The sequence below is a fragment of the Bombus fervidus genome, chromosome 10, assembly GCF_041682495.2.
Source record: "Bombus fervidus isolate BK054 chromosome 10, iyBomFerv1, whole genome shotgun sequence".
Taxonomy (NCBI): domain Eukaryota; kingdom Metazoa; phylum Arthropoda; class Insecta; order Hymenoptera; family Apidae; genus Bombus; species Bombus fervidus.
This window is the reverse complement of record NC_091526.1, coordinates 2459000-2477190: the sequence shown is the minus strand read 5'-3', so window position 1 is coordinate 2477190 and position 18191 is coordinate 2459000. Positions and strand designations below refer to the sequence as shown.

General features: G+C 33.0%; 2 protein-coding genes across 2 annotated transcripts in view; one reads left to right on the top strand and one right to left on the bottom strand.

The window, feature by feature from the left end:
• The window catches only part of LOC139991573 (uncharacterized), a 331311-nt gene that overhangs the window by 84047 nt on the left and 229073 nt on the right, over positions 1 to 18191 (top strand). The gene's annotated exons all lie outside the window — the stretch shown is intronic.
• LOC139991572 (uncharacterized) overlaps positions 4344 to 18191 on the bottom strand; it is a 148909-nt gene continuing 135061 nt past the window's right edge. Inside the window, exon 5 of the mRNA XM_072011784.1 lies at positions 4344 to 5916. Within this exon, the coding sequence (XP_071867885.1) occupies positions 5047 to 5916 (870 nt within the window). The 3' untranslated portion in view covers positions 4344 to 5046. The remainder of the gene's footprint in view (positions 5917 to 18191) is intronic.

The window sequence follows — 18191 nt, the reverse complement described above, 5'->3', positions numbered from 1 at the left end:
TTAAGTAAATTTATTTGGCGTGGTACTATGACATGATTAATAAGTGTTTATAGTATGTTTGATTCTACTTGAATCTAGTGCTTAGGTCTAAGGTGTAATGTCTTTTTAGCCTGCGAATCTGTTCCGACGTGTCGAGTAGTTTTTGGATAATTCTTCTTTGACTGTGGATATGTTGCGGTCGTGATGTATCGTTTCGTTGGTGACGTACCAAGGTGCATCTATTAGGGATCTTAAGGTTTTCGATTGGAATCGTTGGAGAATTTCTATGTTGGAATTACTTGCTGTTCCCCATAGTTGGATTCGCATTTTGACTAGCTATGATATGACCAATAACTGAAATATATTCAAACTGAATGATGTTATAATTATTTATATTAAATAGTTAGTAAATAGTTTATAAATTACAATACTGTATATGCGTTTATCTTTGAATTAGTTGAAATTTTCTCATTATAAAAAGATATAAAACGTGTGTTACAAAAAAAAGATATAAAACGTGTATTCAAATTAATAAAGTAATTTTATAAGTGTCGCAGAACTATACATATAATGAATAATCTTCAAATAATTACTCTTACAAGGAAAGCTTGTTAGAATGATAAGTTCTTGAGTTTCTTTCGTCACAAATTCCCATAACAATAATCACGGAAAACGTACTTAATGCACTTATTTAATTTTTTTAACAGATTTCTTTTTTATTCGCTTACAATTTGACACACAAAAGCAATAAACGACTAAACAATTTTATTTTCATTTTTTCAATATGAAATGTCATACCAATATATATTGTTCAGTCTACATAAATTTCTCCTGTGTTCATCAGAGAAAACAATGGATTACAAATGGATTGTAGGTGTATCATTACTCAAAAGTAGGTGGATGCTTGTTTATTCTTGACGAAACGTAATTTAGTTACGAGACTACAAATAGAAAAATCAAGAATGAATTTACTGTTTATTAGAAGATAGTGGAATATTATGATACGATAAAATTTATGTTTAAGAGTTAAATACGTAAGAAAAATATTGACATGTGTAAGTGTCAAGTGTTATGCATACAATAGTTTTGTTATTTATTTATTATTCATTTTATTATTCTCAGGTTTTCTGAGTTATAAATAAGGTAGAGAAGATTTTTCCAAGTTGACAGAAAGATTATTCTGATTAATTCGAGTAATAATATTCAAAACTGATTGACATTTCAACGAATCCTACATTTAATTTTCATATACTACTGATAAGGTTTTAAATAAACAATTAAAATTTTATATAATATATATCTCTTGATTCCACGAAAAGATAGTATTACAAATAATAATATTCTTGTATTGTTAATACAAATCGATCAAATTCTTCATATGTTACTTAAGACCGGCGGTGTACATGTAAATTTTTTTATAATTATTATTTAAACTATTGTTTTTCAATTTAAAAGGAACGAGAAATTTGTAAACTTTACGTAAAACGAAATTTTCAAATCCAAATATAGTTTACTTGGCGCAGAGAGTCATTGCATGACAGAATGGCTCAGACGCTAACACTAAAGGGTGATAGATGTCATCATTTGTCTGAATTATTTGTCTCATTATTTTTCCTGTACTGTGTTGTCTCTGATTATGATTTCAAATAAACAAAGTGAAAATTGTAAGAAATACTACAGTGTATCAAACGTCTAATTATAGTACAAAAATATTAGGTTGTCCGAAACGTTTCTTTCGTTTCATAAGATGATAATAGACTATTGAAGTGGTCACCACTTCTAAGAAAACTTTACATCTGGTCTTTTTAGTTTTCTCAAGCACTGAAGCCATCGACAGCGTATAGACAAAAGACTGGGACGAAGACAGACCATAAACAGTAGACAGACGAGACGATGGCTTCGGGGCTTTCAGTCATAGGGTTAACATTGCTAGTGTTACACATTCAAGAAGACTACCCGCTCAGTAATCAGATAGACGAAACATCCTGCATACCACAGCTATCGAAACAATAACCAAATAGTAACGAAATAGGCGCCTCTGATACACACCCGACGATAACCCCTTCAAAGGGGCTAAAACCTCGATATAAAAATTAGCGCTCGACACATTATTCTGTTATAACACTTTGAACCGTCACTTTGTTGGATTTATATAATAAATTCCATTATCATATACGAAGTTCAATTTCTTCACCTTATTCGTGAAACGTTCGAACTGCGACGCGAGATTACCGGCGATCTATCGATTTCATGATTTCTTATGTCTCCGACGTGACACTAGCGTGACACTAGCTCAAATTATATTCCTACTTGTACTTACTTCTATATTAAAATATATTTTCCACTTTACAATTTATCCACGCGTTCCTCTGTTCATACATCTAATAACCTCAACATAGATGAACAGCAATTTCTGTTTTATATTATTTTATTGAATTAGATATGTTCCATTTCGTTCTATTTTTATTACTATGTTCGGGCATAATTCAATAAAGTAATATAAAATAAAAAACATTGTGCGTCTATTATTTCCTTATAGAACGAAAGAAACTTCTCGGACAACCTAATAGAAATTAGGTTACACGTTGAATGTTACGAAGATTTAAAGTATTAATAGAATATTTATTGAAAACAATTTGAAAACATAATCTAAAAAAGAGTAGCTAACAATATGTGCAAGTGTAAACCTTCCTTTTACAGTTCAACTTTTCTCCCGAGTGTTATGATTTTCATAATAATACAGTACTTTCTAGACAAATGATGGCATTTTCCTCCGACTCATATGTCATGGAAGTGTTCTCTGACATTGTCATTTGATAACGGAGATTTCAATTTGTATATTTTCCGGTAGAAATTCATAGTACATTTGATTTATATATGCATAATTTTCGCAACTCATTTAGGAAGAGTTATACGTTTAATTTAAATTGACGTTAACTTAAAGCGAATAATAATTTATCTCGACGATAATTGTAAATTTTAAGCGAATAAGTAATAATCGTTTTAGCAAAAACAGATAACCGAATAAATTGCGATTGGGTATATTGACGATACGAATCGTAATTACACAGAATGTCGTTTATGAATACATTTTGGAACGATAGAGGATGTAAATATCTGTTCTTATGGGACACAAAACACAGTTGACATGAAAATTGCATTGACTTCTCTGAACATTTAATGCATTCTCGTAATCCGCGATCGTGATACTGGATACATAACAACTAAATTGGCAATGAATTTTCAAAAGTATTTACGGCAACCAGTTTATATTGTCGGCGAATATTGCACAGGCGCGCGTAGTCTGCAGAACTGAAATACGTCTGTTCTCTTGGCACGTGCAGTTAAACTGGAATATATTTTCCTTTTAAGATTTCATTTATTTGCAACAGTACACAATAATAAACTATATACGTTTTAACGAACTAACTAAAAACCTGACACAAACTTCAAGAGTCAGAAGAGAACGAAGCCATATGAGTTACTGGAATGAAAAATAAGGAAATGGAGTGGAAACGCTATTGAACATTATTTACACGCACATGATATCCACGCTATCAAATCTGCTGGTTGGTTCAACAGAGCCAGTTGTAAATGTAGTGTAGTCATTAAAAGAAAAGATTTCATTTATACACGTAGCTAATCTAAATGGAGTTGACCGTAAGCTTTTATATTCATAACCGAAATAACAGAAAGTTTAAAACTTACTGGCAATTCTCCATTAACTAAAACAGTTTGTTTGGATATCATTCTTAACCTTGGTACGTCCGTTTCGGTCATTTTCGATCCAATTGTAATTTTCTAATGCTAGAAAATGTGCCAAGTCTGAACAAAATATTGGTATACACGATTTTCTGTTTCAATTTTATGTTGGAAATCTTCTTTAAACATTACAAAACCTTAGAAATGAAAGCAAAATGAAATATTCACACGTTTAAATATTAAAATAAAATTTTACAGGAATTAATCTAATTAAATCTAATTAAATCAATTAAACAGGAATCCTGTTTATCGTCTACAATTCTGTAAAATCTTCCTCGCATTATTATAGAAATTCAGTTAAGTGGAACTGCTTTCTTGACTCTCATAATTCTATTAAGTGAGTGCGAATGTTTTTTCCGAGATTCGAAATCAGTTTGCAAAGACCTTACTTGGTGAATACATATTTAACAAGTAGCATGAATGAACGATTAAATATGTATTGTAGTATTCAAACCCTACGAAGTGGACGTTGGGTAGTGGATTTAACTTGGGATTCCAAGTATATATCGAACGTTATATCCCATCACAAGGTGGCACAAACCTTGCAACGGAGATAATTGTCCCTGTTTCGGGTTCTCTTCAACGCCGTTTTTGCCAGAATGCTTGGTAAATTCTAATATCATAATAAGTCCAAAATTGTAATACGTGTTAATAAATTTATATCTTTTCAACAGTCGTCTAAAAAATTACAATTCCTGAAAAAATAGTTTGCATCTTCCTTTATAAATTTCTTTTACTACTTTCTTAGATTATTACAACTTCAACTCTTTCGGTGTTTGAATGTGAAAATCGTTGTTTTCAGCCCGAAAAGTATGTGAAATTATTCATTTCTAAAATTCTCGTGGCGTTGACAACGTGTACACTTTCAAATTCTGTTGTGGTTATTTTGTTACACGGTGTAAATTTATTCGGACGATTCCTTCACTCAGAATAACATGACCGAAAGAGCCAAGTATAACATTAATAAAATATATTTTTCGTCGTAGAATTATTCTCGGAATCGGACGCCTTTGAATCATTATGTACACAGAGTTTGGTTCTTTCGGAACTTTACGAGTCGTACGTTTAAAAGGAAGGAGTATTTTTTAATTTCATTTCTGGAACATTATACAGTCGATATAAGTGTTACACTTAGATACGATTTTATATAAGAATTTCTATTTATTACCATATTGTGATTGAATATATGTCATATGCATTCAAGTAGCCTTCGATACCTTGAAATTGAAACGATGATTAACTCATAAATTTCAAGTATAGCATACATATTCTCCCTTGATAAGTCATACGTTTATCCTTCTCACACTACACGCAAGTAGCCTTGTATCCGAACACAACGTCAGGAGTTTTGCTGCAAGACGGTTGGTCCAATTGATAGGAAGCATTTTTATTTCCTTTGGGTGTGCATTTGGGAAATATCTGCTGCATCGCCGTTTCACACTCTGCTTCTTCGACGGACACCTCCTCCTTCACGATTTTCTCAATGTTGTTGCTGCTTAAACGCCGTAACATTTGACTACCTTTTGCTGCTTCCTCGTCTTTCTCCAGAAAGTTACACATGCTGACGCGCCTCTCCCTCGACAAGGATTTGCCAAAAGGACAATTTGGCCTGGCCAAAACGTCCATTCTGTCAAAATGGTAGGCGCTGCCTGTGCGATCTCTCTGCAGCGGATTGGCCAACACGTCCATTCTGTCGAACTGCCAGATTCTTCCGCCACGGTCTCTTTGCAACGGTCTGGCAAGTACCTCCATCCTGTCAAAGTGGCAGACACTCATTCCACGATCTCGTTGCCACAATTTCGAGGAAGCATCGAATTGACAGACACTCATTCCTCTGTCTCGAAAAACAGGCTTGGACGTTTCGATTCTGTCTAACTGACAGATACTGGTCTTTCGTTCGCGTTGCAACAATTTCGTGGACTCGTTGGCTGTTTTCAAGTTTTTTAACGTATCCTGTTCACTGCACGAGTTGTTCTCCGAAAACATCAAGAATTGAAGATCGAACGCGCTTCTCGTGCGACGTGGAATACCTTGAGCGCCAGGGAGCAAGGACGTATTAGATCCAATGAACACACTGTTTTGCCTTGGTCGTACTTGACCCGAAGCGTAATTTAATTCGTGTCCCGCCGGATAGTCCCCACAGGGTATGTTACATTTCGAGAACGTGCGTCGATTCTGCGAACAAACGAACCAATGATTTACAAATCGCTTTAATTAACCATCGGAGCAGACAAATTTCGCTCGATCGAACGTATTTGTGTATTCTGCGTTTGCTCAGATTTTGGGATACCTTGAAATATGTTGTCAAGGTCATCACTCTGAACAACGTTTCCCTGTGCATGTTACCACCGCTCAACCTCCGTTTCCGAGATATTCACAGAAAGCTTCAATTAAATTTACTCCCCACTACGCTATGGTCCCATTTTTATATAGCACAACCTAAACTTGATTCATTGATGCTAATCATCTCTAATATAAATAAAAAAATATAGATTTATATTTGGGTTACATGGTTATAGGTTGGGTTAGTTTAATATCTAGCTAGCATCATTTTATTTTTATTTCATTCGATTTTATCATAAATTCGATTACTACAATTTATTATTGCTTATATGTATTAACTAACTATATCTTTGTATATAATTCAAAAACTGAGATCGTGCGTGGTAATCACTAGGGTGCGTATGTGATTCGTGTACATGCTTCGTACGCATTACTTTGGTCAATTGATGATGAAAATAAAGTGTCCTATTCTATATATCAATAAATTCATCGAAAATTATTTCACGCTACGCATAACCCATTACTTTTCTGTTCTTATTTATACAATATTAAAAATGGTTATCTCTCTCATCAATGAATTAAATTTAGGTTGGATTATGAGTATAGGGATAAGCTGTTCAGAATGATGACCTTGATAACATATTTCAAGATCATCAAACTTGGTGTCGTGTGTCCTGGTGAAAATAATTACCAATTACCAATTTTGTAGCAAGATTTTGTCGATATATTCTATGAGCATAATCAAGCAAAAGTATTATACGATCGTAGGTCATGTACAACTTTATTGAAAAGTCGTATATTGTCTACAGACACTATTTTAACAGAATAATTCTTGCACAATAATGTGTAATCGTTACTGTTTTCAAAAATGTCGTTTCACGGTTCACATTTCTCGTTGACATTGACATTAACGTTTAATGATTGTGCGTTTAATGGAGTTTTTATTTTTCCATAGCTTTTTATCTTTAAATATTTTTCATGTTTTGTGTAAATAAAATTGCAGACTTTCCAAGTGTTTATTCGAGTTTTGAATAAACGAACTCAAAAGTAACTCATTTTTTACTGCAGTTGTTCACTACCAAATTTTAGTTTGAGTTCGATTCAATTTTTACCACCTTTTTCGTAATGTAACTTTGAAGTTAATGGACAGTCTAGAAATCTAGCGGACCGCCAAGAAATAAATATCGCCTATCTGTAGTGTAGATACGTCGTACGTATGTGGACTGTACAGGATGAGATGTTCGGCCCTCCTTGGAAGAATTGTTGTTAATTTTAATTGATTTTCATTTCATTATAAATAAATTGATGGTGAGAGAGTATCCCATCCCTATAAGAACCTTACAATTGCACAGGCCGCCTTATTTTAGCGTCTCAAATCAATTTATTTTCCATTCTAGTTTATGACCTTGTAAATATTGAAAAGAAATGAAAGATACTTGGAAAGCTAAAAAAGAAGCGTGAAAGTGTTTGCAAAAGTGGAAAAACTTGCAACGTTTGAAGATGTACGACTAATAACATTAAAACACAGAAACATTTAATTGAAAATTATTCAGGTGTTTCGAGAAGTAGAAAAACTTTAATGAAATTGAAAGATAAATATCTAGGTTCTGATGTTGTATAGTAGTGGTTTCCATAAATCAGCAATAAACCGATAATATTATCTATGTGTGGTATTATATTCATATTACGTGACATAAAGTTTTGAAACTTCAATGAATATCGTTATCGATATTTTAAGTTCTCATGCTGGAAGGAAAGATTAGAGTGAAAGTAACGATGCCTTCTTATTTTGAAGCGTTTGTGATATTACAAAGATGACTTAGGCGGTTTGATGTCAGACAGAATACAATTCAACGCAGCTCAATGTATTAACAAATTTGGATAAAGTATAGTATCTGGACTGCAAATCTGATTTGAATGTATCTTTCCGGCTGTATCTTAAGTCAAAAATGAGAGTTATTTTTTTCGCGGAAATAAACGCTTTTGAAAATTCAGCTGTATGAACATTTGCTCGACGAAGATCTTAATTGTAGAAATCTGCGTAGGAACGTGATCGTACAGAGAGGTAAACGGTATGCGGTTAAAACAAGTAGCCAATTTTTTCGCTTACCCTTTTCTACTTTCTGTGCGCTCACGGAAGATAAAAAATACCCCAAAACTAATCCAATACTCATGATTCAAATGCATTCAAAGTAAGCCACACCGTAAGTTAGGAGAACGAAATTTTAAAAAAGATAACGTAAGAACTCACGAGAAGGTCACACGATAACAGGTTGATCGAAATTTTGTATGCCTTATTTTCGTGAAAAACAACCTTCGTTTTCGGCTTCAGCCACCTCAAAACACCTAAAAAGTGTCATTCCAGCCGAACATTTTGCAATCTGGACACTATACCACAGCTACAAATGTATTTAATTTAGCAATAAAAAAGATATAAAATCCCTAAATAATTAAAACAAAAAGTACATTTGTATTATATTACAGTGTTCTTTGTAATTGTTCTTATATGATACATGGAATATTAATTATACGAGAAGACGCCTGTCCTACTGTCCAGAAATTCCCTCAACGATCATATTTCCCTATTAAATCTGATACTGGAGATTCTATTGTAATCAAAATTATAGCATACCTTATTACACGAGTATAACATAGAGTATCGTAAGAAAGCATAATATGCTTTCATACGAATTGATAGTATCTGGGGCATCTCGTAAGATATTCTTGCTGCAAAAAGTGAAAAACCAGCGCTGACAAATCTGGAGCATCAGCTACGCTAGGATATCATTTGAACGTACTATTCAACTGAGAAGAGGATGTATGCTACGTAACTCAGTTGATGCTACTTGCTCATAGGAGTAATATACCGTACAAGCTTCACGGAACACGAATAGGGCATATAATATGGAAATTTCTTCGGACGTGTCGAACGAACCTTCCATTGAAACTAGATACCAATAATTTACATTCCACCATATCGATTGAAAAAAAAAGACCAATGTTCTTGCTCTATCGCAACTCGGATACATCAAGTCCAAGTTAAAGATAGCCCGTAAAAAACCTTGTTCAGTATTTAAAATAATATTGCTTTGAAAAAAAAAATTGTATTTTTAATTGTGAATTATTTATGTAAAATAGAGCAAAACCTCCCACATCCGAATCAGTAGGAAGAAAACAATTTTTGAATAATGAGACTTTCGAATAATAGAACAATCGCTTTCCTGGTGCTTTCAGATCAAGAAAATTGTCAGCTCGTTTTAATATCTAAGGGGTTCATATTTTTTGGCTAGTAAACTATATAAATTTTCATCGTGAACAGGTACATCATCATTTATACAAATTCATGTTTTTATTAATGTAATTAAAAAAATGTATCCCAGGTAGACATTTGTCTCACTTATCAAATATTGCAAGGAGTATTACACTTTGAATATTTTATATATTCTCGCATACTAAGTACAGACATTTTATTTCTCCGTGCCTTCGAATTTCCCATAAACGCATAAAAATCTACAGTCTACTAATAATATGTGTAGTATCGGAGGAAAACCCTGAGTAATTAGAAAGGTCTATTTAAAAATTATAAAAATTATAAAAGGTAGCCGTTAGTGAATTGAAGAGCTTTAATTTTGCCGGCGTTGTCAGGCTTTAGTGTTGCCGGCGTGATCAGAGAGTGTTGTTAGCGTTGTCAAGGAGTGTGGTCGGCGTGAAAGAGAGTTGTTGTGATGATTAGTGACGAATGATGACTGCGTGCATACAAACTGACGGAGCACCGTGCTTGATTTTGGGTTGGCGTGAGCGATATTGAAATAAATCATACCGTTACCAAACCTATTAGTACACTAATTCTTATTTCCTATATATGTGTCGGATTATAGTTAGATTTAGGGGCGTGTAACGAATCTTCATTCGGACTAGCCATCGTTGTTGTACAATAAAGATTATATTTACTGGTATAAATATGATTTTTACAAAGTTTGACAAATAACCATGGTGATTAGACATTCGAGATGTTAACGACAATGTTCTTAGGTTCAATAACGAATCCATGGTCAACGGGGTAACTCTTCGTTAAACGTAGAATATATTTTTAAGCACAAAGTAACGTTCGCTGTGACGCTCGGTATATACTGCACGTAAAGACGATGTGAAAACCCTCCAAGGTGATCGCAAGAATGAAAGACTGATGAAAACTTTCCCCTCCTTACGATCATGTTCATTTTGTTGTAAATTGGTCGGAGATACCAACAAAATTCCAGTCGCCGTTGTTAGGCAGACCCGCGTAGCGGCGACATTGCTCCTGCCCGGCGTTTGATTGTTGATACAACGTGTGTCTCATAATATTGGCACTTCTCTGTTAGGTAAAAACGTTTATCCCGTGACCGTAACTACGTTCGGCGACCAGTTGTGTCACCTCGAGCCCAAGCCCACCGTCACGAATCTCGGGCAGACATAATCGGATTGAATCGTAACAACTACTTCTAAGTTTTATTATTTAAGTGCAGCTATAATAAATAGTCTAGACTATAGTATTGGGGATCTTCCCAAAATCTCCGAAAGAAAGGCCCCGATGTCCTTTCATCTCCGACATATATAATAATATATTATTTGTAATAGTTTATTTCTGATACTCTCAGGGTTGCAACTGGCATTGACACCTTACTGCCAATTGAAGTTTTATCAACGCAGTCGTCTGATTCGTCTTTCACTCGCCGCTTTATTAAAACGACTCTTAAAATATTATTTCTCTCTAATTTCTATAGACAAAACTATTTACATTATCAATAATATATCGTCTAAACAGGAGTACTTGTGACAGAAGGAAACATCTTTTACCATTCGTTAAGATAACAGAGAATGAAGGTTCGGATATGGCAAGTTCTATTGTATCTTCAAGCTGTTTTGTTTAAAGATTAATCACAATAACGTGCTATACTTTAAACAACTCAATTTGCAACTCTCGTCACAACGGATCCAACGCTCTCTCTCTCTCTTTCTCACGCTGACCACACTCTCTCGACAACGCTAGTGTCACGTCGGAGACACAAGAAATCGTGAAATTAACAGATCATCGGTGATCTCGCGTCGCAGTTCGAACGTTTCACGAATAAGGTGAAGAAATTGAACTTCGTATATGGTAATGGAATTTATTATATAAATCCAATAGAGTGACGGTTCAAAATGTTACAACAGAATAATATGTCGAGCGCTAATTTTTATATCGAGGTTTTAGTCCCTTTGGAGGGGTTATCGTCGGGTGTGGATCAAAGGCGGCCATTTCGTTACTGTCTCGTTATTGTTTCGATAGCTGTGGTATGCAGAATATTTCATCTACCTGATTACTGAGCGGGTAGCCTTCTTGAGCGTGTGACACTAGCAACACTATCTCGACAACGCAACTCGCACTCTCTGACTTCTCTCTTAACACTGCCTGCTAATTTGTCTTTCTGCCTTAGCATCCCTTTTGTCCCTTTGTCTTAACTGCACCACGCACGTGTTCCGCAACCGCTCGTGGCCAGGGTAACGTAGGCCTTTTCTACAAAACTTTTCAACCGAAGGACCGACGACACATTGATGGGCCTGTCGGCACCTCGGCCCTTTCGCGACGATGTTTATGGTTTACCCGATATCTTTTAGGCCTTTTGTCCACGATACTACAATATATGATCATCTAAAGAAATATGAAATGGAATATGAAGAAAGCAATTATCAGAAATATTATGCAATATGAATTTACATATTATATGGGGACTGATGAATCGTGAAATTCCATCATTTTATTCATGTATGAGTTCTATAGCTTCAGCATCTAGTATTTTATGATTCTTGTTATATGATTTTAGTCTTAATGCTGACATATACGGATCAGAAGCTAAGAATATTGCATAAAACATATCTTTATTAGCAGCGATTCTTGAAACTTTTCTGCTGTTCTTATTCCTACAGTTCTTGAAATCCTCGTGTCTCGCTGTTTGCGCCTCTTCTGAAAATTAGCCGATCGAAAGTAAAGCATGTTGTATTATATCTGTCCCATGTATAAGAATAAGGATAACTGAATTAGGATCACTGAAATCTAATTCCAAACATTCTTCACTACGCTTAAAGAGTAACGATTCTGTATAGTGGGATTGAATCAACTTGCAAGAAAATTTTTTCAAATTTATTCTCAACAATTCAAAATTTTCAGACAAAATATCCATTTTTCTTTTTTCTTTTTCCGCGTATTTTGTTCGACTTTTCCCAATATCGAAGAATCTTAAATTTTTACTGTCAAGTATAGTTTACCTTACCGTATTCTTGCAATGACCACTCCAAAAATCGAGAAGCAGAACAGTTCCATTGCGGACCCAGTATTGGAAAAATAAATTTCCCGTAGCCACGTTTTCAGTCTTTTTAATACAATTTTTTAAGGTAATTGGTAATTTGAAAAATTTATACAGAAATGTACTACACGCACACGAATAATAACTCCGATAGTAAAATGTAGGGCAGTTCTTGAGTTTAAATAGGCATTTTCTTTTTGTTGAATACCATTTTTTTAGAAAACTCACTAAAAATATCATAATAAATAACTAAATAAATTTTAATACCGCATAAGTTCATGAGCATTACGAATCTTCTTACAAAAAAATGTTGACAAAAAACAAAAATTTGTTATGTTAGAAATGTGAGCGTAATGAAGATTTATATATAGACAACTCTCACGAGAAATATCAACAAGATTAATAATGAATTAAAGAAAATATACAAATAAGCTGAGTTTATCGATGTATTGATTGATGGATTTGTACTGTCTTAGAATTTCATCATTTCCCACAATTTAAAAACACTTTATATTATTATTATTGTATTATATATATGTATAATATATTATACAATTTTAGTCCTATTCTTCAATTAGGCAATACATTTCAATTGAAAATTGCCACAATTTGTAGTAGTATCCAATATTTTTTACTTTTTTCAACTTGTGTTTAAATTAACTAAAAAGTATAGATACAATGTGAAATAAGCATGTTTTCAAATTTATTTAAAACTGTTCAATCCAATAAATTAAAAAAGGGATTGTTAATCATAAAATATACTATTTACATCGTATTCAATTTACTGCGGATTATTTTTCAACACTTTTTAAATGAAATTTTATTTCAATATCTTGTATGGTTTGAAAGTTATACGAAAATGTCCCATAATTTTCCGGTCCAGTTCACCGTGCGCTAGGAAAATTACAATCCCTTGTTCATAAACAGTTTTCATACTAGGTTCCAAGATTTCATCGAGTACTGGTGATACGAAAGCGGATGCGTAAACAAAAGATGAGGTGCATTGAAAATCCTGTAGGGTTCGCTTCTTATACCATGTCATTTTATATTATTGTTATATTATTTATACCGCTACTATTATCCTGTCAAAACAGCTACAATTAAATGTGGATGGTGCAAGAAATCTTTACGTCTTAAACATTTCTTTGCTAAGTACTACTATTCCAGCGATTATGCACGGTATATACACTCTATTATACATGTGCTTTTACGAATTCTAAATTTATAAAAAATACAAAATGTATCTAATATATATATACAAAATATCGAAATTAAATATACATATATTCTTGACTGTCCTAACTTTATTTTAGAAAAGGATATAATTAAATAATCATATAGAATAGAAATTCATGATAATGATGAAAATCACTCGCAAAGCAACAAATATTCAAACCTTTTAAGTCGTAACTACGCAAACTTCATAAACTTTAAACTCAGTTTTTGACGATATGTTACAATATTTAGAAATTAAAAGGATCTCTATTTAACATTTGTTTGGTCTAGTTATGCTTCTGAAAATATGAACGTGTAGAAATCGTGAAGCATGCTAGTTTTAACTGGACTATTACGCACGATAACGCCGACGCGATTACTGCAAGCCGGCTTGACGCAAGCCCATCGTCAGGAGAAATCGTCTGATAAAAAAATAGAATATTTGTGTTAACTGATTACATAACTATAGCAGACTAAAAAGTCCTTCCAAATTTATAGAGAGACTTTGGATGTTTTAGATGACTTTAGATGTATAAATTAGTAGCTCCATAGGAAACATAGAAAATTGAAGCTATGGTTTTAAACGTGTATTAAGAATATACCCATAATCAATAAAACCATGTTTTAATTCGAGAAATTCCTAACATATTTATATTTTATGTATTTCGTGTGATTATTACTGCACAACGAAATACTCGTATATTTAAATAGATTTACGCAAGTAGCAATACATAAGAAACGAATATTTATATGATGTAATATAAGGTTGTAGATAATAGTAAAAAATATATCATTTCGGTTAAAAAAAGACTAATGTAAACGTATACTATACAAAACATTTTGGAATTTCATTAGCACTGTAACAGGACACGTATATCGTCACTGTATTGGTAAAATTTGAAACGAATCTGAAAATAAATATAGAATTTGCAAAATATTGCAAAGATGACCAAAGTATTTGGACATTCAATTATTCGCTACATTAATAAGCCACAATGTATAGTAGTGACAGGACTTTTTGTTGGAATACAACGATATTACAAATGCTCTTATACAACACTTGCACAGGCATTTGAACAGGACACTTACACAGGGGTCATATTCATTACTGTGTAAAGAGTGGGGTTCAAAATATTTAAGGGATCATGAGTCACTACCTACAGTTAGTCTGAGAGTAACTGGCCAACTGTCAACAATCCATAAATTCTTTACCTGCATACTTTGTTAATTATACCATATCACTCACTTATATTTTAAATACATTTGGTTCTATAGTTCTGTTTAATAAATATCACTTAATATTATTTTAACATGAACATTGTGTCTTCCACAGATTATTAATCTTAACTTTAAGATTAAATTCTAACACTTTTAGTATCAATTGAATGTTTAAAACTAATATTCATGCCGTATATTAACATTTTATTGCGAGTGACTGTTTACAAATGTCAGTCCTGTAATTCCAATATACATTTTCTGATTGATTTCAAATTTTATTATTATAATAACGATCATCGTGTTTCGTTACAGTGCTAATGAAATATCGGAAAGTTTCGTATAATGCACATAATGTATTGATAAAAGAATTCTATAGCAAATGTTCGAATATTATCGTGAACCGCTGTGTATTTGTTTCGCAAATTATTATACTTTCTTAAATATTCGGGAATTTTGTTACATATTAATAATCACTCGAAATGAAATATGAATATGTTAATACACGTGTACCTGTGTATTAAGAACACGGATATATTAATCACTTTATATCCCCTATATAATACAACATAATTTAATATCATTATACATAATCGTATTTACAATTCCGATATACGTAAAATAGAGATCTTCAACAGAGAGGTACAATTGCTGTTTTTTAATATTTAATTCGCCATTAATTTATACACATTGGTAATATTCACATATTATTTACTTTGATTGATCGAAGCTTTCGAATGCTCGTGAGCGGTTATCGATCGTATGATCGAAAACACATACCAAAAGCAAAGCGTAGACTGAAGAAAGAAAATGCGATGGTGCTATCGCAGGTTTCCGTTACTTCGACGTGCGTTATTGACGAAATCTGTAGAATCCAGTTTCTTGGAGCCGCCAATTTCAGAAATAGCCCACTAGTCTTTTCTATCTGAGGTTATATTGGATAAAGCTACCACTGCCACGTACACCTGATTGGAGATTGCAGAGGTTGCGAGGAACTGACCTTCTTATATAAGGTGTCTCCGCAATCGTGATGCTACCGGCAAGAAGTGATTTCTCGCGAAAAAATAAATCGAAGATGTCGAGTAAAGCTTTTGAGAAAAATGTCTTTGAAAACCTAGCACGATATACGTGTGTTGACCTTAAGTTTCAACTTGAAGGACCTCTGTTTACAGGATTCTATTAAATCAAGGGCGTATTTTAGAGTTGACAGGAATATCGAGGAATATCGTTTTCCTCTTCAAAAAATTAGAAAATGCAAATAATACGCTGCGACGACTTAGTACAATTTAACAATTTAGTTGGAGCAACTGTGCATGCAATAGCATGATCCATATTTCCTATATTATTGATTTTATTTATGAAAAGAGCCTAATGGTATAGATCAACTGAAAGTATGACAGTAATAACGGCAAGAAGAAATAATAATTGGCCATGTTTTTGAGTACAAGCACAATCAGAAACAAAGGTCGTCTAATCGAAACTTGCAATTAATATACAGAGGCTCGCAAAAGTATTCGCAGATATTTCGTAGGAAACATTTATGTGTATGTATTGTACGTGTTACGTAAAACATTTTGAAATCTCACTAGCACCATAACGAATGCGATTGCAACAACTATATTAGCAAAAATCTGAAGATATATGTATAAAAAATAAAAAATTAAAATATAGTATGAATAGTCACCTTAAGCATACGATAAGTGTTGAAGATGGTCCTACTGAGCACCGAAAATTATTAATTTTCTGTTTAAGCATTTTTATTCTCTTTCTAAAATATATACTTCTACTAAATATTTTGTAACTTTTATAGTTAAATAGGTGTATTATATCAATTAACAATATATATTATTATTTTATCTATATATATATATATATTGCAAAACATTTTGGAATCACATTAACACTGTAACGAAACGCAACTGTAATTGCGATTAGTAAAATTTGAAATGGACATAGAAATATAATAGAAGTTACAAGATATTATTTATTGAATATTATACGAATAACCGATTATTTACTATATTAATAAGCCACAATTTGTAGCGAGACGGTCGTTAGCACTAATTCTATGTTTAAGACTATTATTCATGCTGTATATTAATTTTTTACTCAGTGTATGTTCGCAATAAACGTTTTGTCACTTCCACATACATTTACTGAATGGCCACAAATTTTAATATTATAGTCAGGATAGTCGTATTTCATTATAGTACTAAGAAAATTTTAAAAAGTTTCGTATATTGCATGTCATATGTTCATGAAAAATTTTCTGCCAAGCGTTCCTATACTTTCGCGAACCACTGAACGTGTATAAAGCAAAATGATTTTTTTAGAAAATAGAGCAACATGTACAAAAATTTTATTCTGCGATATTCCCGATTTATTTTTCACGAGGGATCACTCTTTGCCCAGCTGTATCATTGCAGCCTATGATGCCTCAATGTAGCTATATGATGTCTCAATTCTTTCGGGATTGTCTAAAATGATCCTGCCTTTTCTAGCGTGAAATGGAATGAGGTGACCGTCCCTATGTTACTGCGTAATACTTCTTGCTTGCACTTTTTGGTGGTTGTATCGAAGATAGTAGCAACAAAAATATTCCGGAAGCATGCATCTATTGAAAATGAAACACTTAAAAAAAGAAGACGACAAATCTAAAGAACAATCTATACGATAAAATATACCATTGCCAGATTCAAAGACTGAGAATGTATCAATTCCTATTTGCGCTGAATTTGAGCGAAGATTTTGACTTACTTTTTTTTATCGGCATATAATATAATATAGCGAGGAAGCTAATTAATTAATGAGATACGAGTATAAAGCATAGATAATATCCAAAATTAAATAAGTTAAATAAATCATCGTATTAGGTGATAGTTCTGTTCTTGTTTGTAGTCTAAATTCATATATACATATGCATATTTCAAATACTTTGGAAAAGAAATATGTAAGAGCGACTGTTATACGTACATATGTGTAGGAAAAAAATTGTTCACTTTGATAACATAATCCAAGGCCATTGAAACCGACGAGGTCGCCCCTTTCCCCAACAATTATCAATTTCACAAATTCGCACGTCCGATACTTTGTTGCAAGCTTGCCCCATTCGTAACATGCAAATGTATGAGTTCCTCAATTAATCCGGAAATCATAGTTATGCATTATCTTATGTATGATACACAGAATTAATTGTATTGCTTCGAAAAGGAATTTATTTTAATTTCTTCATCGTCAGTCTTGATGACACGGAATTCATATAACGCGAGGCGTATCTCCTGCGTAATAAGAAGTCCTATTGTATTTAAAGATGTGATCTCTGATCTCTTGCTTGAATAAACGTGAATCTGGCTATGATTTCTATTAGTTACTTGCCCATTTACAAAACATCGATCATTCAAGCTTTAAATTGAT